At 40.2% G+C, this 27,706-nt stretch overlaps 3 protein-coding genes and 2 long non-coding RNA genes across 5 annotated transcripts in view; 1 reads left to right on the forward strand and 4 right to left on the reverse strand.

Annotated features, from left to right (window-relative positions):
* Positions 1-851: 851 nt before the first annotated feature.
* Positions 852-3,217, reverse strand: LOC135473579 (protein O-linked-mannose beta-1,4-N-acetylglucosaminyltransferase 2-like). Its single transcript, XM_064753436.1, has 4 exons — positions 3,134-3,217; positions 2,769-2,899; positions 2,185-2,296; positions 852-1,817 (listed from the first exon to the last, which is right to left on the reverse strand). The coding sequence occupies exons 1-4, from the start codon at positions 3,191-3,193 to the stop codon at positions 1,488-1,490; spliced, it is 633 nt and encodes a 210-aa protein (XP_064609506.1). The 5' UTR covers positions 3,194-3,217; the 3' UTR covers positions 852-1,487.
* Positions 3,218-3,767: 550 nt separating this feature from the next.
* LOC135474122 (uncharacterized) lies at positions 3,768-9,392 on the reverse strand. Its single transcript, XR_010444627.1, has 3 exons — positions 9,255-9,392; positions 4,792-5,316; positions 3,768-3,819 (listed from the first exon to the last, which is right to left on the reverse strand). It is a non-coding gene; the product is annotated as an uncharacterized LOC135474122 (long non-coding RNA).
* A 1,769-nt stretch (positions 9,393-11,161) lies between these two features.
* LOC135473525 (ARL14 effector protein-like) lies at positions 11,162-17,612 on the reverse strand. Its single transcript, XM_064753376.1, has 3 exons — positions 17,499-17,612; positions 13,485-13,612; positions 11,162-13,083 (listed from the first exon to the last, which is right to left on the reverse strand). Exons 1-3 carry the CDS (start codon positions 17,610-17,612, stop codon positions 12,855-12,857), a joined length of 471 nt encoding a protein of 156 aa, XP_064609446.1. The 3' UTR covers positions 11,162-12,854.
* A 3,944-nt stretch (positions 17,613-21,556) lies between these two features.
* Positions 21,557-27,706, forward strand: part of LOC135473526 (solute carrier family 22 member 6-like) — an 11,775-nt gene continuing 5,625 nt past the window's right edge. The window contains exons 1-4 of the mRNA XM_064753377.1: positions 21,557-21,701; positions 22,474-22,670; positions 23,177-23,407; positions 23,992-24,197. Coding sequence (XP_064609447.1) covers positions 21,557-21,701; positions 22,474-22,670; positions 23,177-23,407; positions 23,992-24,197 — 779 coding nt within the window. The remainder of the gene's footprint in view (positions 21,702-22,473; positions 22,671-23,176; positions 23,408-23,991; positions 24,198-27,706) is intronic.
* On the reverse strand, positions 24,766-27,361 carry LOC135474040 (uncharacterized). Its single transcript, XR_010444616.1, has 3 exons — positions 27,290-27,361; positions 25,460-25,557; positions 24,766-24,961 (listed from the first exon to the last, which is right to left on the reverse strand). It is a non-coding gene; the product is annotated as an uncharacterized LOC135474040 (long non-coding RNA).

A 27,706-nucleotide genomic window follows, 5' to 3' on the forward strand; every position in this document is an offset into this window, starting at 1 on the left:
TGCTTATTCACGTCAGTAAATTTGTATTTTGGCCGGTGCAGACATCAACGCATCAGTATAGCTTCAATTATTTATTTATCATTCATTGGTTATCGCCTTAATCTGGCCTTTTCTGTAATATGCGTGACGACATTCAGGTTTATGGATGGAGGAAACCGGGGTGCCTAGGGTAAGACAACACCCTTCGCTAGGTACCTGACAGGTCGCCTGCTGGATTCGAGCCTACGACCGCACGACTCCGAAGGCTCTGACGAGAATAGCGCTACTGCTGAATGAACCAGCCACGGCGCCATGAATTAATACGTATTGGTGACTTGGTTAGAAAACAAATGTTTCCATGTTTCAATTATGTCCAGACTCGCACTCACGGGATAAGTGACCAATAAAAATGCACAATTACACCGTGCGCACGAGATCTTTGTTAAGTCGTGCCCACGACATAGTATTTATCTCATGCTCTCGAGGAGCTTTATGAAGTCATGCGCACGAAATCTTTATTAACACTTTGAAAATTGTCACTGCTTTTTATATTTAAATTTTTTTCTAACCATATTTTCACGGCTCCCTATAATCGGCATCAAATTGATTCTCAGTTCAGATAGTATTATAACTGGTTAGGTATCACACTGTTTCTCAGTCCTCATTTTCATGACTGGTTGGAATCACACTGTTTCTCAGTCTCATTTTCATGACTGGTTGGAATCACACTGTTTCTCAGTCTCATTTTCATGGACTGGTTGGCATCACACTGTTTCTCAGTCTCATTTCATGACTGGTTGGCATCACACTGTTTCTTAGTCTCAGTTTTATGACTGGTTGGTGTCACACTGTGTCTCAGTCCCAGTTTTATGACTGGCTGGAATCACACTGTTTCTCACTCTCAGTTTTATGACTGGTTGGTATTACATTCATTCTTACAGCTCCGCATGATCCATTTCTTGCTACACATATGCCAGCATGGTATATATACCACATGAACACTGACAGTCCTTCAATTTTCGAATTTATAACAACGACTCTCACAGTTCTCTAGAGGTTGTTATCACACTGAGCCTCACAGATCTTCGACGCTCTTATCTCACTCTCACATTGTATAAGTCTGTAATATCACACTGGTTCACACAGATCTTCAAGGCTACTAGCAGTCTTACTCTACTAGGTAGTTTCACACTGTTACATTGGTTGTCAGTATTCTTCAAGTCCGTTATCACACTGAGAAATGTGCTTACATGTATCTCGGTGACTCACAATTTTTCAAGGTACACTTTACACCAACAATTCCTGGAGACGTGTACATGTACCACAATCCCTTGTACCTCTAGCAGAGAGTTGGTATGACCTCGTATACATGGTCCAAACCTAAATCTGTTGATTCTCACAATTCAGCCAGATTCGGTTCTCATTGACCAACGTGTGTCTCGTGACCCCTGTAAGGCACTTGTATAACGCTTGTATCGTAATTGCATCACGTTGTTTCTTGACGCCTCTCACAGCTCTGCCTTCTCACGGAATCGCCTTGTGTCAACGATAGAAATCGCATCGGTCATCAGTTTTAAAAATTCCGATTCTGGGACTAGAGTATTGGCTCTGTTGTTGAACACGTCATACTTATCGGTTTCTGAGAGTTCAGGGTGAGTGTTGTGCCACTCCAGGTAAGGACCACGGCTGGAGAGCCACACACCAAAGTCCCGGAAGTTGAGTGAAGCGTTGTAGGGGACGAGCTGTACGGCCACGCTGGTTCGGGGTAAGTATATGGCGTTCGTCAGCCCAGCTCCATTCATCCCAACCAAGACTGAGTACCGCTGTATCATTGAAACCTGTTCAGACACAGACCACAGCACCTCAACTTACATACATCTGAACAGTTCAAATGACGCACATTTTGACAATTCAGATGACTCACATTTGAACAACTCAGAAGACGGACATTTGGATAACTCAGAAGACGGACATTTCGACAACTCATACGATGTACATTTGGACAGTTTGTGGGTGGAAACGTCTTCAGATATTTCAGAAACAACTATCGTTAATGTAAAGCACAAGATTTGTGTAGAAATGAAGATATCAAATATGAATTGCTATGGCGAATGTTACCCATCCAATAGAAAGGTTTGTCGTTTATTCCACTGGCTAGATATGGCTAGATTAATTCTGAGAGTTTATGGCAATGTCTGGACTCACCTGTTCTTTGAAAGACTTTCCAGAAAATTCCACTATATCTACTGTTGCAAGATGAGATATGGCTTTCTTCAGCTCCGCTTCATTTAGTATCTTCCGGCCCCTGGAGTTGTTCCTGTTACGTTAAAAAATGTTGTATTTAGACAATAGCTGAAATTACCAGAATAAGAAACAATGGAACAAGGAAACAGTTTAGAGTTTAAATTACAAATAGTGCAATATAATATGATGATTACACTATGGGTAGAGCTTTCTACCTATGATGTAAAAATATTATATTACGGGTGGCAAGTGCCACCCACCGTATAATAATTGCTACATTACGGCATTTTATTACATTACGGGCGTCTATAGTGTTCCAGTGTGACAGCACTGTCACTATGTTACCGCTGGCATGATCAGTGTACCTGCTAGCTACAAGATCATACCGACCGCTGCTGAATAAAATAATGTTAAATGCAGCAAGAAATCGAAGTTTCAACAATATCTATACAATATATATACGAACCCATTGGGAATAACATCGTCCACAGCCTTAGGTTCAGTGTCATTTTTATATCCGATGTTTGTAGACATTATCTGCATACCTGGTAATAATACCGATCCTATGTCTGGGCACCGTGTCTGGTTGTTTGTCTACAGGAATCTCAAACTGATTCTTGATGAAGGTTATGTAGTCCTGAACCAAGCGTCTGTCATCAAATGGAAACCGGGATGTCTAGAGGAAATAATATCTGTGATTAGGAAGACATGGTACAGTTGCCATTATGTCTTGATTCCCAGAAACACAAATTGCGTGCGTTTGAGCCGATCTAACGAACACCATATGGAAGACGAGTGGATATAATTCCATTTTTTTGACACCTTTCCGGACGAACTAATCAAACATATACAGCGTCGGTATATCTCCATACATTTTGAAGCATATTGTATCAGGATAAGATCAACTTACCCCAAAATATGCTGTTTTGAAGCAAATCGTTTCACCTGTTTGCAGTAAAGTCTGGTCCATGGGTAGAAGACTGGCGTTTTCTCGTATTGACTGTGGGTAAGCAGAAAGCCATATCTTTGGTTCAATGAATTTAAATGGTTCAATGACAAAACTGTAAAATGTAGTTGTATTTTTTTACGAGATGGGTATTTCACACCGTACTCCAAGAATATTTCAAATACACGACGCCGGCCCGCTTTATGGTAGGAGGAAACCTAGCAGAGCCCAAGAGAAACTCACAGCCATCCGCAGGTTGCTAGAACACTACCCCGTGTTGGAAATCTAGCTGTATGTATGTAAGGTTGAGGTAAAGTCACACTAAACAATCTTTCGGTCATGTGACAACGAGGAGTCATTAGCTGTGTGTATATATACTAATAGCTCTATCTTGTAGCACGGCGCGTCGAAGTCACCGAAGTGCCTTCGCCACTAAAGTAGAATGTCGAAATGTAAATTAGACTCTGATAAATTACCATTGATATATAATCAAGTATAAGTGCATTATGCATATTCTCCTCAAGGCAATTATTCAAATAAGTCTCTGTATAACTCTCATTGTATAGTTGTAAAGCTATATTGCTTACGTTTAGCATCTGCATCCAGTAAGCGTCCGGGTTCTCAAACGCAGGGGTGTTCCAGTTTAAAATCTGAAATGACAGTAGGCAAAACACCTGACAACTGAGCACTGGTAAATTACGTCACGCAGCACAATCAACGCGGAGTATATTCCACGTAATCCCCCACCATAATGCTGCCCGCCGTCGTATAAGTGAAATATTCTTTGAGTGCGGCGTAAAACACCAATCAAATAAATATAAAAACAAATAAATAAATAAATAAATAAATAAATATATATATATATATATATATATATATATATATATATATATATATATATATATATATATATATATATATTCCACATAGGCTCTCTAAAAACCTACACATGTCGTTGTGGATGTGTTTCACATGTTACCAATTCAGTAAGAGGGCAGGGGAGACCATGGGATCTCCTTAGTGGACAGAAGGCGTGGCGAAAATGCCTATTGGAATCGCTATCAGCGATAGTGTATTCTTTGGACTTTGGATATAATTTTTCAACTTTCGCATAGCCTGAATACTTCTGTAGAGTTTACGTGATGTTTTTGTACAGCCAGTCTTAATGGTCACTCACGTGTTTTCCCCTGTGCTTGAACATGGGGTGACCATGTTGTTTTCGCCCACGCCAGGGTGATCACGTGATCTTCAGCTTCCGGGCCGTCTTACAGAATATGACTTTTGCAAGGTTTGTTGTATGTAATTTGCAATCACCACAGGAAGTTTATCATCTCAAATAAAGGTAATGTCAGCATAGATTCCAAATTGGACATATTTGCGAATAGGCAGTAGTCTTCAGTCATTCGACTTCTTATCAGAATAAACGACGGAGTAAGTGTTAACTATGGAAGCTGATAGAGGGCTTTTCGCTACCACGCTACTTCAACCTTTCTCTTACAAGGTGAAGTAGCGAGGTAGCGAGGCAGTGAAAGGTCATCTATAACGGCTGGCATAATTAACCATAGTTATTTGGTGTTACAAAACATCTATTTATGACATAAGATATGGTTTCTCACAGATACCTCCATCCTTGAGGACTCCACCGTTGGCATGAGTACGCACATTCTTAAGCGGTGACTTCCTCCCAGCGTGCATCGCAAGGTACAGCGGCAGCATCATATCGTAGTGTAAGTGGAAATAATTACTGCCGTAGTAATAATACATCGTAAAGATGTAGGCTTTATCAAACGTCCTGTCACACTGGAGACTGCCCACGTCGACTAACCGTTGGAAAGGCCATATCGTCTCTATATATACACCACATCGTGCCTGGACGCTGGAGGTAGCCTGTCCTTGGTACAGGAACTTGGCTCGTCTGGTGTCCAGAGCAAGGTGGGTAATGCGGCAGTAGAGTGGCGGATAGTGACCGGGAGTAGCGCGGATGTCCGAGTCCGACCACTTCGTCTGTCCACTGTCCGTTCCTGACAACAGGTAGCCGGTGAAGACTCCGAGGAAAGATGCCCAAAAGTCCGGCCATGATTCTCTGTGCTAAGATAGCAGTTCTTTATCCCACGTCATCCTCATGGAGGATGACTCCTTTGTTTCAACTGTATATACACAAATGGGTATAGATATAGATGTCATTTAGAAAGTGGATTAAGTAACAGTATTATCGTTAATAGGGATTACACTTTCTGAATATAGCACAGATTCTAGTGCTGAAATTTGGCTGAGACCACTGTGGGTTTCGAACCAGCGACCTGAGTCAGGCACCAAATCGCCAGCAATGCATGTCAACCGTCTAGACCACTCGACCAACAGGCCTTCCACAAAAATAGAAGTGGTCTCAGCCAAATTTCAGCACTAAAATCTGTGCTATATTCAGAAAGTGTAATCCCTATTAACGCTAATACTGTATATACACAAAGCATAAATGTCATCTTAAAAAAATAAGTCCAGTGACAATATTCGTGGTTTTGAAAACACTTTGCAGACTACCAAAAATGTCGTGAGAAACTCGGTGATGAAGAGGTCACCATACAACATGACACCTCCAAAACATACAAGATGGGACTATATCACTGCTGGCCGATTCCGTACTTTCGAGCACAGAAACTAATGCCATCAACACCACAAGAGAAGGATCAACTCCGAGCAATGGGACTAAGGATTATCACGGATTTCGAACATAAGAATCTGATTATGGTTTATAGAAAAGTCTAAATCAGAAAATAGCTTATCAATGCAATACTCACGGCAGGTTGTGCTTTTTCCTTATTGGTAAGTCCACACATGCAGCAGAATTAGATTACAGATTATCTAATACGTGTAGCGAAATAAGATTACAGCTTATCAAATGCGCAAACCAAGAACTGTTTGAAAGAACGGCTTTCTCTACTTAGGTGTAGAGCTACATTATAATCATGTTCGTTATACGTACGTCAGAATCAGAAATCGGGCTTTGACGGTGTTCAGCTTGTCGACGAATAAGTATTCTGACACGAATTAAGGCAGCTGGTTAATAAAGACGAGGCTACACAGACATAAGGGCTGAGTTCCGTATGACGAGCTCTGTGTATTCTGTCCGTCCTACTGGGAAGCTCTCCAATCCCCGTTCTCACAGCCCTATACTTCATCTGTCGACTTACTATTTCCGCTTGGCAAAGTGTGTTACTCGTATCATGCAGGGTTGAGTCAATTGCTGCGATGAGCCAGGCGCTTCCAAAAGACGCCAGCTGTTACAGCTAAACGCTTACAAAAATACAACAATCACTTCAACGATGAAGTCAAATACTTCTATATACTAAAATCTTTTTATTTATGTATTTGATTGGTGTTTTACGACGTACTAATGAATATTTCACTTATACGACGGCGGCCAGCGTTACGGTCGGAGGAAACCGGGCAGAGCCCGGGGGAAACCCACTACCATCCGCAGGTTGCTGTCAGACCTTCCCACTTACGTATATACTAAAATACAACCACAGATAGATTCATGGTGTCGATACAAAGACGAGTTCATGTTTAGGGAACTGATTACATTGAAGTTATAGTGATTGTCAATTGTCTAGGCGCATATAAAGGGGACCTTCAGGCGTTCGGTAATTGTCCAGGTATTTAGGGTCCGTCTCTATATGCTTACGGTATATGTATCTATGCCAGGGGTTTAACGTCGTACTTAACACTTTTTCAGTAATATGACGACGAGTCATTAGGTGTGTGTGTACATATATGGTGTCTTCTTGTGGCAGGGCGAGTCCATGCCGCCAAAGTGCTGCTGCAACTGAAGCAGAAACTGACACCAGACATGACACCCCAGCCAGTCACATTATACTGACACCGGGCCAACCAGTCACATTTCCTGACTCTAACCCCTCAGTGCTGAGCGCCACGCGAGGCTGCAGCAAGTGTCATTTTCAGTTTTTGGTAGGACTCCACCAGGGTTTGATCCCGGTGTCTTCTGGCTTCGAGGTGGACGCTATAAGCAATAGACCACTGAAGCGGTCAATATATATGCTTACCGATCCGAACTGGCTATAGGAATGCAAGACCATCTTTATATGTGTAGGGGTCCGATTACGTATGTGATGGTTATCTAGGTATGTAAGGGGATCTTCTATCGGTGTACGGTGACTATTGATTGTCTATGTACATAATGGGACCTTCTATTTGTGTATGGTGACTGTAGATTTTCTAGGTATATAAGGGGACCTTCCATCGGTGTACGGTGACTGTTGACTGTCAATGTATATAAGGGGACCGTCTACTGGTGTAAGGTGACTAAGTTATCTGGGTATATAAGGGGACCGTCTACTGGTGACAGGTGACTGTAGATTGTCTAAGCATACCAGGGGACCTTCTATCGGTGTAAGGAGACCGTAGGTTCTGTAGGTATATAAAGGGATCTTTTATTGGTGGGCGATGACTGTAAATTGTCTAGGTATATAGGGGTACCTTCTATTGGTGTACAGTGACTGTAGATTTCCTAGGTTTATAAGGAGACTGTCTATTGGTGAGAGATGACAGCAGATCGTCTACGTATATTAGCGGATCTTCTACTGGTGAGTCGTCTTCATATTGTTAAGTACGACGTTAAACCCCAAGCACTCACTTACTCACTCTAATAGTGAGCGGTGACTGTAGATTGTCTAGGAATATACGTGGACTTTCTACTGGTGAGCGGTGACTGTAGATTGTCTAAGTACATAAGGGGACCGTCTATTGGTGTACACTGACTGTAGGTTGGCTAAGTATATAAGGGTCCGTCTACTGCTGAGCGGCGACTAGAATGTCTACGTATATAAGGGGACCTTCTATTGGTGCACAGTGACTGTTGGTTGTCTATATATCTTAGGGGACCGTCTAATGGTGAGAGGTGACGGTACGTTGCCTAGGTATATAAGAGGACCTTCTATTGGTATACGGTGACTGTACGTTTGTCTAGGTATATATATATTTATTTATTTGCTTGATGTTTTACGCCTTAGTCAAGAATATTTCATTTATACAACGGTGGTCTAAGTATATAAAGGGGCCTTCTATCAGTGTACAGTGACTGTATATATATATATATATATATATATATATATATATATATATATATATATATATATATATGCCAGGACGGTTTGCATGTTTAGGCGGTTCGGTTAGGTTTATGGTGGTTGTATAGTACAGAATGGGACCCTCTAGGACTAAGTCGTTACGGTGACTGTTTTGGTGTACAAGTTTAGTGGTTTCACTATAGGCACATGTGTATGTATGATTGTTTACGTTTAAGGGGAACGTCGTGGTTTACGGCGAATCCAGGTACATGTACGTGCGGACTGCATATGCATATTTAGGGGAGGGAGGGGTTAATTGTCTTAAGGGTTAAGTATTAATTAAGAGACCTCAAGTAGGTTTGTTTACAGGTTTAGGGTGGTTGTCGAGTCACGGGACCTTCCAAGTCTACGGTGGCTGCCAAGGTATACATGTATGTGGGAGTCGTCCATATGCCTACGGTGTTCAGGCATGTGGGGACCGTAACATACAGCTAGCTTTAGGGGGCTGTCTATGTGTATGGTGGGTGTTTAGGCATGTGGGGACCATTACATACAGCTAGGTTTAGGGGGCTGCCTATGTGTATGGTGGGTGTTTAGGCAGGTGGGGACCGTAACATACAGCTAGCTTTAGGGCCTGCCTATGTGCATGGTGGGTGTTTAGGCATGTGGGGACCGTTACACACAGCTAGGTTTTGGGGGTTGCCTATGTGTATGGTGGGTGTTTAGGTATAAGAGGACCTTTCAGACATATACGGAGTGTAAACCGTTATATACACCTTGGTTTAAGCGGTGACAAGCTATACGGCGACTGTCGTGCATGTGGGGATTGTCTATGTGCCTTGGGGAGCGATAAGGGTGTACAGTCAGACGAGCGGTGTCTAGGTACAAGTATAAAAAAAATCTGCTCTTTCTGAATGACGTTGCGATCAACAGATTATATAGGGCCCACATGTAAACTGGGAAACCGAAAACTCAGTCGCAGAATTGTGCACGAGCCTTACCTTGCAGCATAGCTTCGCCCGGTTTATGTTCCATGTAACTGTCTATCAGCTGTCAGTATAACGGCATAATACCAGTGGAGCTCAGCCGCGGAACTACAAATCTCAGCTCGGCCAGGATTCGCTTAATACACGCATGTGCCCAGGCGCATGGCGCTGTGAAAAGCAAACAACCACTCTCCCAGAATGAAGTCTAGTTCACCAAGTAAACAGCGGCGTGGCTGGCTGGCAAAGGATGCTCCTGTCAGATAATCCACCGCTGTCATTCTTCGTGTGTATTACGAGTGTATTAAGCAGACACATGCTCGGTCTGTTGTTGTTGACAGAGGCAAATTATTTGCCAAAGGTGGATCAGCCGCTTTTTACACATATAAGAAAACCCGTGTTTATAACATGTGCTAACATATAGCAATGCAGCCGTCTGTGACGTGAAATGCCCGTTCCCTCATCGACCGTAATTCCTCGCATGCGCCTTGCACCACACGGATTCAGCCCTGGTCTATACATGCATACATTTACATCAATAGAGTCAATAACACTGGTGCATATTAAAAAGTGGCCCAGCCTCTTTTGATTCAATCACGCTCCGGGAATCTACGAACGTAACTTCTATATTATAATATTGATGGACCTATACATATCAGACGTTTATGATTCTTGATGAATAAATCTATGGGCCTATATACATGATATATGGTTTCGATGAAATACACTGAAAGTAGGCCTAAACTAATTTCCTGACGATGAAGGAAAAAAAAAAAAAAATAATAATATACATATATTATAGTGGTACAGAAATTATGCATGTATGCAATTAGAGTTATGCAAAAATATGCGAAACACGTGCGTGCTAGCTATCTGGCATTGATGAAGTGTACATGGGTATTATCCAGAACCAACTGTCTGAACCAGTGAACCTGTTTCTTAGCCGCGCTAAGCATACGTCAATTAATTTATTAATTTACTTATTTATGTGATTGCTGCTGAATGCCATACTCAAGGTTCGTTTTTACTAGCTGTATTCTAACTTTTCACAAACTGTTTGCTAAGTATTTATTCAAGCATATTCTGAAGGCGTTATTCTGTGTAGACTGATAAACTTACATTTTTTGAGCTCTGTAATGGTCCAATTCAACCAATGTAGTTTTGTGTCCAAAATCAACTTAAAATGTGTATTAATTGCACTGAAAGTTGCCCTTTCTTATGCGAAAAGTTTGAGGAATTAAGGTGTATGAAAGTCAATCGGAGTGCCCACGGTAAAACAAAACTGTTGTAGGCATAAGTGACAAAAAGCTGCTGCGAAAACAGACAGAGCTGGATTCGAAGACACGGGCTCGTTGGCTCAAGGGCTAGCCAGCGTTTTAATCTCCCGAGGTAACCAGGCCCCGAATCAAATTAAAATAAGATCGCATATAGCTGGCGTTGACTAATCGCAAGGATACAATTAGATTGTGCTGCAGTACATATACATTTCAAAAAGCTCAAATGCTATCCGACCTCTAATTATATAGAACTGTGGTTTGCTACGGAATCATTTGAACCCACGCAGAAAATTTCACCGACAATTACAGTTCGAACACGTTTACATGTTTGGCATACACTGACTTCCTGATTCATTCGAAGTGTTGACACCTCAAAGCCATTATTGGTGAACCATTTTTTAACAACAATCCAGCTGTTACAAGCTTTTGAATCGAAAAGATTGGAGCAACGTCTGCCAAGTTTTAAGTTGGAACTTTTGCCATGTTCCTGGCAAGGTAGGCGTACCTGTAAGTTAGTTCAGGGCAATGGTTCATGTACAGAAGAGATACAAAAGTTTCAAAAGACCAATGGTTCATGTACAGAAGAGATACAAAAGTTTCAAAAGACCAACATAGGACAGAATCAACCCAGGACAATCATCATATTGATCACCATTTATTAAAGAACATAATCAGATATCCTACCAAATACTGTGCTTCTTTTGTCAACAAAATAATTACATGTACAACCAAGTAAACCACACGATAATCAGTGAATTGATTCATGACATACTCTTTTAAAAATCTTTAGGAAATAATGCAAAGTATGTTCTATATATGCTTTAAAGAACTTGTCTGTAAATATAACACTGACTGATTGACAGCTTGAATTGATTAAGAATTTACAAGATGCAGAATTTACATCAATCTTAAAAATATTATGTTCACCGTGATCTTTTCAAATTATCCTGAGCAGGTTGAATTTTCTACTTGTCCCATTTTGACAAATTTCATTTGCATGTATCAAGTCCACAGTCACATAGTATTTGAGAATCACACTTGTATACATTTATTTATTTATTTGATTGGCGTTTTACGCCATACTCAATAATATCTCACTTATACGAGGGCCACCAGCATTATGGTGGGAAGAAACCGGGCAGAGCCCCGAGGAAACCCACAACCATTTGCAAATTGCTGCCAGACCTACACTTGTATAAAGGATTGCTTTAATGACACAATTAGAATGAACACAGGCAAGTTTCATTTTCCATCGAATCAAAGATATGAAAAATGTACAACACAGTGACACTAAATTTCTACATCAGACCATGTAAACCCTTTGATGAAGAATACTTCATGAATATTCTGTAGTAACATCACCTGCGTCTTACAATAACCATGACATATCTACTTTTATACTGACCACCAGTAATCAACCTCAGGAAAATGAGAAAAACCTTAAATATTAGTCTTCTTTTCATTGAGAAGTACTTTTATCTTGGTTTCCTTCATTGAATTTCAGATTGGAAAAAAACGTTCATTCATTCATTCTGGAGTCAAACAAATAACATACAAACATATCTCAGTGGATTTAACTTGAGTTGTCTTAAGCCAGGCTTCGAACACTTTGTTTTCTTGCTCTGGTGCATTTTTTTGTGTTTATCATAAATTTATTAGAATCACTATAAAAAGAAATTCTTAATTCTGTATCAACAGGGTGCCATAGAAGCAAGCCTAGCTGAAGACCTACATGTACCTTCAAGACAGAATTTCATTTTGTATGCAAATTTGAAAAGCCCAGGACAAATGCTACATAAATTTTAAACCATGCAGTGGAAACTTAAATACCTCCTCATGTAAACACACGTACTGTATTGTACAGCAGACTTACAGCGTCGGCAAACTCCATCAAAAATGTACATGTATATTCTATCTAAACTGAAATCTTCATTTAAGATGTACAAAACTCTCTGGCTAATGTTCTGTTTTTCCACAATCTGTTGCTCAGATATAGTTGCCACTGTTGTGACATAACTTACATACTGCATATGCCTACTTCAGTAGGTGAGGTGCCATTTTCACAGTTTAACACATCAAAAACCAAAGTATAACATTGTGACAAGGAGGTAATTCAGATGAGGCTTCAATACTAAATAAACCGGTCATCATTTTCTCATTCCCACATACCAAATTTGGCAAGGTGTAATTGTTTTTGCAGTTTCAACATGGAACTGATGAAACATGTCCTATATTCTATTTCCTCAATTTGGCACATTTGGAGCTTTTCTGCTATATTTGGTCTCCTCATCTCTGGCCTTCACAGCTGGTCCAATGTAAGTAATAGAGGGGAGATAACTCATCATGACTTGCTATTAGATGGCCACTTAATGACCAGGTTGGTACCCTCCACCTCAACAAATTCATACACCCACTTCCTGCTGGCACGGCACTCTGTACCACACTTGGGGGACTGACACCTGTGACATGGGTAGTGACAGCCTGGACACTCAACCTCCAGACAGTCACATAGGTCCTTACCATTCTCAATCAGGTGGCCTGTCTCATCATAGAGCTGGTTCTTACGTAGACTGCAGCAACATGATGCACAGTATGAAAGTGAAAGTAATGGTACATATTAAAAAATGTATTTACTTATTTGACTGCTGTGTATCAATGCCATACTCAAGACATCTCTTTTAAACAATCTCCCACGCTGAATACTTTTCAAAATTTTCTGTGATAATCACTGTTCTTTCTTACAAAAACTGTCCATAAATTCAACATTCTCATGTGCACATGTACACAAACATGTAGATCATCTTCTTGTACTGAATTTACAGTATGACATGTCAAGACTGGGGTTGAATGGAAGGATACAAACATCCATTTTGTCTAAACAATGGACACTGAGTCTAGTGACCAAGTACTTGCACTTTGTAAAGCAACTCTGCTATTAAAACAAGACAATGAAGGAGGGCTTTTAACCTACGTTTCTCTGTAGATTCTGCGGTTCATCTTACGCATTTCCCGTGTGCTTCTCTCTGGGTCAAAGTTATCCATGAATTTCCCCGGATGAGAGAACGATAGCATTCTTAACTCTTTACGAGCAATAGAAGCCTGCAAAAAAAGAAAACAAAGATAAAAAAAGAAAAAAAGATATTTTTGACGCAAAACTAACTTTTCATGCTAGTGTGCATCCTTAAACACCGTATTTAAATTATTTAAAAATCTGTCCTCGATGTTGGAAGATCATTATTTTCACTTGTAAGATTACATATACAAGATGTACATCTAAACTTGTGTAAAGTTAATGATAAACACTTCCTTTGTTACTGGATGTTACAAGCTTACAAGAGTTGGTGGTTATGCAGATTTTCAAACATTACTTGCCATTTATAAGTGTCACATATTGAAATATTGAAGAATTTCCACAAAAATGACAAGTGAAACGACATATCAGCCGCTGATCCCATATGACCAAAAACCTGCATCAATTCACGGGTGAAGCTTCTTCCATGTATGTTATAAAAGTTTTCCTGATATAAAATTGACGAACCTGAGTGAAGTGGACAGCATGCTAATGTATCACTGAAAGAGAATGAATTTGTTGCCCTGAACTGAGCAAGAATTTTCGCGAACAACACATTGGCCCATGAGATTTTTTTCTCCTGAAAAAAAAAGTTTTAGGTTGGCAGTAAGGACCCAAACCACAAATTAACTTTCTCTCAACATCAAATATCTGATACCATGTATAGATCTATATGAATATACAATGTACAGTTAATGATGGGTGATGCCCTTTCAACACGACAAGTGATTGAAAAATGACTATACAGAATACAACTTCACGCACCTCACCCTCAGCAGAGGTAAAAGACATTCACAGTCTGACCCTGAGAGCCCATAAAATATAACATTTAATAACATACATTAATATGTTAATATATGTAACATATTAAATGTTGTATGTTACATTTATGTGAAAATAAATATCAAGAAGGCATTCAGAGAATCCCACCAGCCCGCCTGCTATGGCAGTCAGCTAGACAGTGGAATCAGAATAAAGATAAAAGCTGTGAAGTGTGGTGGTTGTAAAGACATCATTGTGGAGAGTTCGGGCACAAAACTGAGAAATTGATCTTTGACATGCAAATTGTGAATTGCATGCAGCAATCCGTGAACAATTCCAACGATGTTAATGGCTGAGCAAATGCTGAGCTATGGTAGTAAAAAACATGTCATAGTAGAGTGTTCGAGTATGAACTTGCTGGAGTGATCTATGATATGCAAATCGCTTCCCATGATTGGCTATCTGTGTACAATGGGTGGCCAATGCAGACCTATGATTGGCTGATTAAATACTCAGTTGACCACAGTCACTGTCTGCGTGGATGGTTTAAACATTCTGTCACACAGTAAAGGGAGGCACATGCATCGGCCAGTGTCATAGCCTCCTAATACTAATACAAATGTGGAAAGCTTTCTACAGATACTGTGTATATCAGATAAACTGGTATACACCAAAGTAAATTCTTACACTCTACAAATCTGGTAAAGCTAGAGGGACAAAAAGCTTATCTAGATAAATGATTGCGTAAGAAACTATAGCCCTAAAAGAAAGGCCTGTAGAAATATGTGTTTACAAGAGAATAGAATGAAGTCAATCATTATGTTTGCACGATGCCTACAAAACAGGAAAATGGAAAGAGCGCCACAGGAACCCAATACCCTTCTTGTTCTCCTACATGTTGGTAGGCATGTGCATAAAATCTGTAGCCCTACATGAAACTTTTCTTGATTACAAAAATGGTAAATCTGGCAAAGTTCATAAATCTCATCAGCAATAACGTCACAGAAACTCTGTATACAAGAAAATGATGCCCTACTTTAAGGCTTAATTTCTAGAGAGCTTGTTTACTACAAAAAACAAATTGAAGATTATATAAATGGTAAATTTTTGAATTGAAAGTCTATCAATTAAAATCATAAAAAAGCATTCACATTCACAAATGTTTGTACACATCAAGCTTTGCATGATATTCAGTAGGATGTACATGTGACAAAACCCTTCTCAAAATTAAAAACCAATAGTCTACATAAGTAGAATAGTGTGCTTATCACGTAACTAACAGTTCACTTCACTTCAGATTCATATCTGTTACCAAATATTTGGGTTAAAGGATTAGTGTCCACATTTAACTACTTGTCTCAAGTATAAGGTTTATGACCTGTTTTACAGTATGTTACCAGGAGGCCTCCGAGAAACATAATGATGACTTTAAATCCACCAAAAACAATAGATTTATTATCCTGGCCGATCTCCAGCTGGCTGCCCTGTAAAGCTCAGCGGGTAATGTCACAGATAGCCAACCTAAGTCTAGCTGGCCTATACAACCTGGAAATTTGTATCAAAATGATGTCATTTTCCAGATGAGGTCCTAGCAACACAGAAGCAAATTGGTACGCGGGAATTAATTTTTGTGCATTTAATCAAGGCCATAGTGAAAAAAACATTCTTACAAATGTTTAATTTTCCTAGTTACATTATGGCCGGATTTACTCAAGTACGTCAAACAGGTATTATGAAGCGTGGCTTTAATCCTCTTTTGTTTTCTGAGGTGTTGCTAATCCCCGCAATCTGGATTAGATATTGAAACAATGAGGGATGGATTATCACAATGTAAGACTGCTTTCGCACCTACCATGAGCAGTATTCAAAGAGATGTCACTTGTTTTCCCACCTTTGATGAGTAATTTAGCAACCAGCATTTCAACCCGTCATTATTTCTTGATTAACGCAAACAACACGAAGCTGAGGATTGTTTTTGGTTTTTAATCCTGCTTTAATCATTCTCTAGTGATTTTAATGCAATATTACTCTTTTTCTGTGCACTGACCTCCTGTCAAAGTTGGGAAGTTGATGATACAAATGTGAGGCTCTCGCACCTAGCCTTGCGCAAACGTGTCACCGTATTCGGACCCTTTGAAAAAAAAAAATGTTTTGCTTCTCACAGAACGTGAGTACCTCTATGTCGAATCTAACCACATAAAAAAAAAAAAAAAATAAAAACAAAAATAAAAACTGGCTTTCTTGAAGCAAGTAACTTTCTGAGAAAGTGGCTAAGGGTGTAGAAAATTATTTTTCTAACCCAACCCTGATCGAGCCGGTATGTTATAACCTCGGAGTGGTTTCAGATTAAATCGTAAAAAAAGATCAGATCGGATTGACGTTGTTGTTGCAGCACGGTATACAAGAGAATTCTATTCTGAATGATACTAGCAATGTTTTTTCGAGAGAAATAAACAATAATTTAGAATGGGTTTGCGAGTGTTTACCTGGCTGAAAGGTATTACATAACAAGTGACGCCAAAGAAAATGATCACGTGATTTCGTACAGGTAATGCCTTTGGCAGCTGACCTCAGATGCAGGTGGGATGGTCTACTAGGTAGATTGGATAAGCCCGCTTAAGTATAGGATAGACAGTATACTTTCAAGTTGAAAACTGAGAAAATTACTCGTTAAACACGTGAACTGCTCAATCAAAATTCATGTCTTCGCTCATGTTTGCATTGTTCTGCAGTAATGCATATATAAAAGTCCACGTGCTTTTGTTTGTCAACAGTGTGACGTATTTTCAGCATGGGCACTGATGCGTAATCGAAACTGGTCCATGAAAATGTGCAACATTCTGATCTTAAAATTTTTTATATTGACTCAAAATACCTTGCTCGGTAATACTGAGACAACCGAGAAAATAAAATAATGAGATAAATAAGACAAATGGTGTAGTCATCTGTAACTTTGCAGGATCAGTGGATAAACAATGCAACTAAGAGTAAGAAAGATAGAGATAACATTTTCAGCTTCATCCATTTTTTTTTTTTTTAATCTTTCGTAAAAAGCGGGAAAGCAGATAAAACGATACCCGATCGTTCTCACGCATTATGTTGTCTACGGTTAGAATCACTGAGAAATCTGTCATCTGTGACATGTTAGCATACCTCATCCGTCTCCTCCTGCTCGTCTGGATCCCAACAGCGAGCGAAATGTCGCTCTGCCGACTGCTCCCACTGCCACCGTTCTTCTTCCGGTGCGGACATGATGGGTGCTTTCATCGAGGCAAATTTCAGATCTGAACGAAGGGTACGAAAACGGACTTTCGCATCCCAAGCTTGGCAGCTCCTCGAAACGGACACAGAAACGCTAATTTTGAGTGTTTTTTTTCTACTTATAGAAGTTATCTGATCACATGCCAGTTATCCATTATACACAATTGGAGGTGAACAATACGAAAATGTACTAACCGAACGGTCAATTATTAAAAACTGTCACCAGTGCCATTATGACAATAAACGTGCACATCGCCATAGTATTCCACTTATCTCAGGTAATCTTGTATAGGGCCTGCCCAGAGTCTCAAAACTTCATACCCTGGGAGTATTTTCACTGCGGAGTAGGCCTATATGCCCCTATACAGGCCTATGCTGCGCGACTTCTAACCATGGATGAGGCGGCATATGTCCGATCGAGTTGCGGGTTCAATCCCAGTCTTAGACTGAGAATTTGTAGACTCTCGGCTACGCTTCCTTAGGGTCTCGTATGAAGCAAGAAGCACTCGAGTTATGTAGAATTAAATGCGCTCGTTGAAAAATCGTATATTTTTAACTATGTATGCAGCAGGGCCTAGCCTATTTCATTCATGTCTGAAGGCATATATATGTTACACACGAAGTAAACTAAAGGCAGAAGGAAAGCTTAGATTATTCAAGAGTGCAAGTAATGCAAGGTACGTGTGTTATCCTATTTCATTCATGTCTGAAGGCATATATATGTTACACACGAAGTAAACTAAAGGCAGAAGGAAAGCTTAGATTATTCAAGAGTGCAAGTAATGCAAGGTACGTGTGTTAGCCTATTTCATTCATGTCTGTAGGCATATATATGTTACACACGAAGTAAACTAAAGGCAGAAGGAAAGCTTAGATTATTCAAGAGTGCAAGTAATGCAAGGTACGTGTGTTTGGGACCCCAAACACAACTGCCTTGAATTTCCTGGTATTAAATGCAGAATTTAACTCTAATTATATGTAACTACTGTAATTCTTCAACCTTTTCTCATGTTTACAAGGTGTTTATTCAACAATATTCTGAAGGTATTATTCTGTGCTGACTTAAAAATCCTACATTTTGTGAAGCCCGGAAACTGAACAGTCCGACCAATGTAGTTTTGTTTCCAAAATCAAATTAAAAATGTGCATAATTTGCAGTGAAATATGCTCTTCCATATGCGAGGCATATAGGTCTTAGATACCGGAGTGCATGTAATAAAAACATGTACTCCTTACATCACTGCCACCACTAGCAGAATTTGCACAAAATCTTGCATAACGCCGAGGTCACTGGGGTCACGGTGATGAGGCGGCCAAATTGATGTCAGAAAACACAGAAACTCTACACATGCATTGTCTTTATCTGAAGTGGCATGATTATGAATTTCCTCGCCCTTTTTACGCTTGACTTCCATGGTCGTGGTTATAAATATAAGACAACCGCTGAGCTGATTTCTGCGGCTCAATAATGCTCATCAAATATGCGTGTAAACAGGGTTATATACGTGTAGCCCAATGTAGCTGTACACTCTGTATTTACAGTCACGACCCCATGCGTGTCAGTTTAAATTGAATTAGATACTGAGGCCAGAAGGACGCGTCCAAAGTGTTGCATCTAATCATTTCACCCCCGAGCTCTTGTGAAGATCAGGTACGATTGCAGGTATCAAATCGAAGAAGTATCCTGGGACACAGCAGTCGGTGAGAAAATGTAAACTGTGCCAGTTTGTTGGTTGTATCGTAAAGTTCCAAGTCTGTTATAGTCCTCCCGATGCTGTGGGTTCAGCACTTCGGTACCGGAGCACATTGTGTCCCAAAGAATCTTTACTTGATTGATGACAAGATATTGTTGGATCGAAGTTTGCAACATCTGGTCTCATGGTTGGGCGTACCATACTTTCTTTCAAAGGCCTTCTCTTTAAATACCCATTGTTGTAACCAGTTTATAATTATGCTTGATAACGGTATTAGTACCTATACTGAAACGTCACTCACTGAATAAATAGAAGTTGTTATCCATATATTCGTTTGTGTGATACGTTTGGTTGAACGAACGGTATTAAAATTACTATCTTGAAATTTGTAGTTAAAACTTTAGACACCAGTTTGGACACAATGGTCCTAGCGTCAAACAACTGTAACTTGGTGCGCCTTGGCACATTTGACTCAACTGCAACAAATATTTATTTATTTGTTTGATTGGTGTTTTACGCCGTACTCAAGAATATTTCACTTATATGACGGCGGGAAACAGGACAGAACCTAAATGATACCAGGGACATTTCGAAATGATTTAAACAATTGGATCGACAGAAGTCTAATTGTCCACATGTCCTACTGTTATTTGGTCATTTACACATTAATGATTATTTAATATGAATGGATAAGGGTCTACAAAGCAAGTGTTACAACAAAAGTTCCGTTTCGAAAAAATCCTCAACGTTTGGTCGGCCTTTTTGCGCTCCAACATGGAAATGACCTATAATAATCCCTATTCCATGGCGATGGTTGCAAGCAGGTCTCTGGAGATGATACACTTAGCTAGAGGACAATCTGTGTCCGTTTACGACGGCCAGTTGTATTAACACTATACGTGAATAAATCAAAGTGAAAATATTACAAAATCTAATTACCCAATTTATAGCATAACACTTAATACGATTTTAGTTAACAATATGTAACAAATGTAATTTAGGTTATCATTTATTCTGAAGAAGCGTTCATGAGTGTTCATTTTAACAAAATGGTCAACATATGTAATTGATATTGTAGACTGGAACGCAATTCAAACTTGTAGGTCATTATTTTATATCCCAGTTTAAAGCAGAAACCCAGACTCTGCTGATAACTGCCCTAATGGAAATTTCTGCACATTTGCCAAGGCTCTTTCTCGTACAGAGGGTTCATAGGTTAACACGGATTACGTCACACTTCACACAACCAAGTGTGTTTCAACTGAGCTACTGGTAGATGGATTTGAATGGTTTGTCGTGGAGGGAGTAGTTGCTTATGAACAACCTAACAATCGAAAACGGAATGCCAGAACGGGCAGTTATTATTTACTTAAAGTTTAAAGTTGTGTTGCTACAAACACTGAAATATTCTCTGTGGCAAAATCCTTCATATGAATCCCAATAAGCGCAGCAATTATATCCTTCATTAGGCCTTATGATGGTAAAAGAGACCGATTATGGCCGAATCGTCTATAATAAAACAGCCAGGAAGGTTACACACCCTTATAGCCATGCAGTAAAGCTATCGTTATTTTAGCTCTGTATGGTTTAATTTTAAGGAACGAAGATTACCAGGCACCTAGCGAGGCGTGATGGTTTCCTCAACGCATTAAGCTGCCAGTCAGATAAAATATAGGTAAAACAGTCTCCAGTATAAATCGCAAAATACTTACGAAGTAAATACTTAAATCTAACAGCAAAGTGTGCTGCACTTCTCGTCAGCTTACACTCTTTAGTTAGTTAAATGGACTGTAAAGTTTTCTGTACAATTGGAGGCAGCCATTGATCTAGCAAATCTATACCTTTTCTAGTTAAAGTACTGTAATCTAATAAGGAGGCAGTTTGTTTGCTGAAACTATCATTTGGGCCACTTTCATTGTTCTGAAGTGAACAACGGTAGCCTTTGTATTTGATAAACCTTGTTGTAATTCTCGAACAATAATGGACTTGACTAGCCGACGTTTGGCCACATGCCACCTTTTGCTAATTAAACCTTTTCAAGATAAAATGTTTAAAACATTGGTGGATGTTTGTCATCGTAGTCTGAAGGCAAATAGAAAACGGCATTTTAACTGCCTTTATGAATGTTTGGAAGAATGGACTGTGGTACGAACTTATGTGAGTTACTTACCCAGTTATGATGTACAGAACACGGTTGAAACTGACTTTTCGGTAAGGATTTAACGTGTATTACCATCTACCTCATCTCGACAGATCATGCTGAAGGCATCCATCAGTCAGCACATAGATGGCTTGTTCGAAGCTCTTGGGGTGTGGGGAACGTACCAAGTTCTACAGATCATCATTGTTGAAAGTTTGGCTCTGTCAGCGTCTCACGAACTGTTCTCCATCCTGTATATAGGTAAGGTACAATGGACAGATCGAGCCCCTCATTTCTGTAGAATTTGTTCTTCTTTCAAACAAGGCCTAGCCTTCGCCTTAAATTGTTTTTTCTCGCAAAGCCGACTTTCATATACCACTAGAAAGTCATAAAATTATCTTCCAACACTATTTCGAGGCGAGGCGTAAAATTCAAATTTCAATCTCGTAGAATATGAATAATTGAAAGGCAGAGATAATACAAATGTACGAATCTGGGTTGTACTTTAATTGCAGTTGTTCATGAAGGCACTGTGTTGGTGTAATAAACATGGATGCGTAGACTTCCTCTAAACCCGGGTTAAGTGACAGAATTAAACGCTTTTCACAAATATGAAACAGATTACAAATGGTCCTGAAAGCCCTGCCCATTTTTGCATACAGGAGTGTTGTGCTTACTGTAGACTTAATGAGTATTACCAGCAAGATTCTTAATTCTTCTAAAGGTTAACGTGCTTGATTTCCCCATGGGTTGAACCGGTGGCAACCGAAATAGGAGTCCGGGAATTCCTTGTTGTCGACAGTTCCTTTTATTGGGATCAAATTGTTTCAGTGGTTCAACACCAAAGTGCTTCAACTGAAATGACGTAATTTGACTTTTGCCAGTTCACACAACTGTCCAAAAACCATTTCATTTTCCGAAAAAAATCCTCTGCAAAACAATGGTGGTATCAAGACAATCATGTCTAATGCATTACTTTCAAACAGAATTTAGATTTTTTTGTGTGATGACACCGGATGTTCAATATCCTCAGGCTACCAGCCCCCCGTTCGCTGCAAAGGGCTTGAGAACGTATCCATGACAGACGACTTCAACAACCTGACCGATTATGGAACGTTCTACAAAAGCTGTAATGACGTGGTGGATGTCGTCAACGGGTCACATGTTACTGGCTCGTGCTCACGAGGTTATGAATACAACCAACCAAAGCAAGCCACGTTTGTCAGTGAGGTGGGGGAATGTGGTATATTTGAGAGACATCTTTGCTAATTTTTATTGTGGCTTCCTCGCTTTCACAACACTGAACAACTGATTCCTCTGTCTAATCCTAAATGAAAACGAATCCCGGTTTATTGGGAAATGTTTTGGTTGAACGACTTGGTTGAATGAATTCGTTATTACATGTATATTGATATATTATTGAGTATTATGATTCCTATACTTAATTCTAAGGAGGTGATTGAGTCTGAGGGGTTTGGACATTTTCTGATGAAGCCTTAAATGAAGTTTGTTGGAGACAACCTGCCCCCCCCACCCCCCAAAAAACAACAACGACAATCAAACAAACTGAAAAATGTACACTAGGTCATTTGTTTTAGCCATTGTTATTTAGAGACGTGGTATTCCACCGGTTACGTGTGGCCATGTGTTGTCTATCAAACTGTTATCGCTGCTCTGATTTTTATTCTCTATGCTGTAGCCTGTTATATTATATTTACTGGTCGCATCTGTTTCAGTGGGATTTAGTGTGTGGGCGAAGTTACCAGGCTCAGCTTCCACAGATGCTGCTGATTGGTGGACAGTTGTTCGGAGCCTCGTTTTTCACGTCAATGGCCGATAGATTTGGGCGCCGGAAGATTTGTTTCCTGAGTCAGCTGGGCTTACTTCTCATCTCTGTCGGTACCGCATTCAGCCCTTCACTTATCGTTCTGGCCACATTGCGCTTCTTCACTGGTTCTTTCCAGCAGGTACCGATAAATATCTTAGAATCTTGATAAAATATCTCAAAATTTTTTAAAATTCCCTGACATCAGGTCATATTTGAGTATATTTACCCACAGTGCATTCTCCTCCCCCTGTGCTCGCGCCAAAAATCTTGCTCTGTGGGGGAATTGATTGTTAGACAGTTTTTTTTAACAAGATAAAACTGTGTATTCTTCAGCATCCTGACTTAGAACATTTTATTGAATAAATCAGACTATAAGGGGAAAATCCACATTGAAATTCTCGTACTTCGTAATGAAGCATTCGCACATGTACGTATACGTCAAGAGGAAAATTTATTTATTTATTTATTTGGTATTTCACGCCGTACTTTAAAATATTTAACTTAAACGGTGGTGGCCAGCATAATGGTGGGAGGTAACTGAGCAGAGCCCAGGGGAACCCATGCACGCCCATCCGCAGGTAGCTATCAAGAGGTAAAACAGTCAATGATATTTTTAATGACTAGCGTAAACTATAAACTACCCTTTGCCTTGAGAGATATCTGGACTTCAGAAATGTAAAGTGTTACGAGTTAACTGAAAAGTGCATCATCTTTTTTTCCCAGGGCGTGGTCATGTCGTTTTCCGTGATTCCGCTAGAAGTCATGCCGACAAAGAACAGGGCACTATGCTTCCTTATAATAGGCACATTCTGGCCCATCTGTCTACAGGTCCTCAACGGTATTGGCTACGCCTTCCGGTTCACCAGCTGGCGTCATATGCAGCTGTCCATTAGTGGTGTTATCCTTCTCGTCTTTATACCTAATCTGATGTGAGCTTTCTCATGTTGTAATTTTTTGCTGGGCAAATACGATACTGGCTATATGGCCACAGACCCCCATTAGTTTTCCATAAGCGACAATGTTAACGTTTAGCGCTGTAGCTCAGTCCCAAACATTCCGAGGCCAATAAGCTTTGGTGCATACCTGGCCCAGCCTGAGAGAAAGAAGCTGTAAAAATCTTGACATAGGTTGACCGTCAAAATCTGGACCTTTACATGCCGGCAGCTGGGAGGGGTGCTTAGCAACGCCAAGGGGACGTCACTCGCAGCCTCATCACCACCTGTCTCCTTGTGTCCTCTCGCCCAGAATTTCAAACTTTCACCATTAAAACTCATACCTGCCCAAAGCTTAGACAATTTCCATCATTTTGATACCAAGCATGCACTTGTACACTAAAAACGGCAGGCTGGCAGCAAAAAAAGACTTTACACCCTAAAATACACAGAACTACAATCGTCCCTACTGAAAAACGCAAGTTGTAATGGGGGTCTGTGTCCTATCACACCAGCCAACTTTTTTTAAAATCAATCATTTTTGCACCACATAATGCTTACTACCTCTAAACCTCACACATAAAGTTACAGCTTGATACATGCAAAAACTTTTCAGTAGGAGGAATTTAACTTGGGGTACCCCTATCTTGGAAATGTGTCTGTTTGTCCGTCCTCAAGCACCAAGTTCAAAGCTCTGTAGTGCACATACCCTTCAAAATATCTTAACCAGGTCAAATGTTTTGGAAAGCTGGTATGTATATCTGCAAGAAAAATGAAAAAATTCCAATGACAAAGTATTTTACATTTTCCATTGACAAACATTTACAAAATTATGGATTTTCAAGTAGATTTTCTTGTTTACAGCAGTGTTAAGAAAATACTTAAAAGCCAAAAGTGTCAAAATATATATCAAAAGACAGGTAATTTATCTGACAATTCACTTAGCAAATATAGGACATACCTTTTAGCAACTTTGTGCAAAATTTGACTTAAAGTGATACAGGTGGGTAGCAAAGCGCAGTTTCAAAATTCCAGAAAAGTATATTTTGATCACCATCAAAGTAAACATATGCATCCAAATTGATATAGAAATGCTCATAGGCAGAGTTTCCATGGATAGGGCTAAAGAAAAGACTAGTATCCCTTTTACATAGTGATTCACATGATAAAACCCTTTAAAAGATCACCCACTCCCCCCCACACACACACTAACCCCCTTTCCCGTCTCCCCCATGGCTGCCATTGGTTGGCTGGCTTACCTCAACTCACAGTGCAAAAGAATCCCACCACCTGTGTTGTTGCCTCAGACTAAATTAGTACTTTCCACATAACAAACACCAAAGTGTGACACTGGCATCTACAAGAGATAAGTAGAGGGGAGAAATATGAATTTGCCACTTACAAAAATAAAGCCACACAGTACATGCACATTGGCCATTCAGACAGTCAGCAAGGCAACCCTCCCAAGACATGTTGAAGGGACCCAAGAAGAGGGGAAAAGCTATACTTTTTAACCTGTAACAACACAGAAATCCTCAAATAATCAGTGAGAAATTACATCCGTAATCAGGTTCCACACTGGGTGTTGCTGGGTGGGCATGAGGAATGGACATTCAAACTGTCCGTACATATATGAGAAACCTGTGACGTTTCCCCGGTTGGGGGGGGGGGGGGGGCGGAGGGGTATGTGTCATGGTGTAGTACCGGACCAATGACGGGGATTCTAGGTCGGCCAAGGGAGTAGAAGACTGCATCCGAATGGTCAGGCCTTTGAGGAAGCTGAACGGCTAGCAGACCCCACTCACCTAGGTAGATCCCAGTTCAATATATGCATAAACCAGGCAAAGTTCACTGACGCCATGTTTGGGAGACAAGATCTAAAGAGGGAAACCAAGACAAAAGCTCAATAGGTATTAAACTAGGATGTGAAAGACAAAAGCTCAATAGGTATTGAACTAGGATGTGAAAGACATATGTAGCTGTCTAATTTCTAACTTGTGTGTGAGGACATTGGAAACATAAAAAAAATCCCAGTTGCCCAGGGAGGTGGATGCCACACTGGGCCAGATACTAAAACAAAAACTCCTTTGAGATGTCGCAGGAACAGCGTACTATGTTCTGGTGGAAAAACAGACACCTGGTGGGGCAGAGACTCATTTTCACAAGGGCAATATTCCAACAGATCACACTCACATGTATGCTAGAAACTTGAAATTGATCATTTTTGTTCCAACGCCCACACATACTGTGTGAGTGCACATGTAACTTGTCAGAGGAATGAATATACACATGCAATGAAAACTACATGCCTACAGTGGTTTATTTTTAAGTTTAAAGAGGAAAATTTACCTTGTCCACTTCAAGTCTATGCCCAAAACAGCAGACAGTGTTTCAGCAGAGATGCCTGTTTTTAATGTTTTGTGACCTGCAGGATGATTTGAAGCACATTTACCTAGTGTGTGGTGGCACACATGGGAGGAACCTGACTTGGTTTGTAAATTAAATGCACACTGGCCCTCTCTACTACTCTAGCCAAGTAAATTAATCTGCTGATGTGTTTTTATCCACCTGTGTGAGGCTGGGCCCTTATATGTGATGCAAGGCCTTATTGACCATCCTTAATCACACCACCCTATCTATCAGCCACATACTCCAATTTCACTCGCAGCACTCAAATTTTGCATTATTTATCAAAACGTCAGCCCCAAAAGAGACATTTTAAAAACCAGGAACAATGAAACATTGTCTGTGTTTGTTCCAGTCTGTTTATACTCCTGTACTACCCTTGACCACAGAGCGTTTTAGCCGATTTTTAGACAAAATGGATATGTGGGGAAAATATAGAATTAAAAAGCTTTAAAACTGCTCAATCAAGTTCCATGTCAATGCAAACCACATCGCAGATGTACCCACCAAATATTATCAGGCTGTTGCCAAATCTGAGCACACAGTGACATATTACATGTTTTGGCACAAGTGGACAGATCAGGCCACAGACCCCCATTAGTTTTCCATAAGCGACAATGTTAACGTTTAGCGCTGTAGCTCAGTCCCAAAACATTCCGAGGCCAATAAGCTTTGGTGCATACCTGGCCCAGCCTGAGAGAAAGAAGCTGTAAAAATCTTGACATAGGTTGACCGTCAAAATCTGGACCTTTACATGCCGGCAGCTGGGAGGGGTGCTTAGCAACGCCAAGGGGACGTCACTCGCAGCCTCATCACCACCTGTCTCCTTGTGTCCTCTCGCCCAGAATTTCAAACTTTCACCATTAAAACTCATACCTGCCCAAAGCTTAGACAATTTCCATCATTTTGATACCAAGCATGCACTTGTACACCAAAAACGGCAGGCTGGCAGCAAAAAAAGACTTTACACCCTAAAATACACAGAACTACAATCGTCCCTACTGAAAAACGCAAGTTGTAATGGGGGTCTGTGTCCATATTGTCCACCACAACATGAAAATGGTGCATTTACACTGTCATAGTGGTATATATATGAAGCA

Source organism: Liolophura sinensis, chromosome 8 (genome assembly GCF_032854445.1).
Source record: "Liolophura sinensis isolate JHLJ2023 chromosome 8, CUHK_Ljap_v2, whole genome shotgun sequence".
NCBI lineage: Eukaryota > Metazoa > Mollusca > Polyplacophora > Chitonida > Chitonidae > Liolophura > Liolophura sinensis.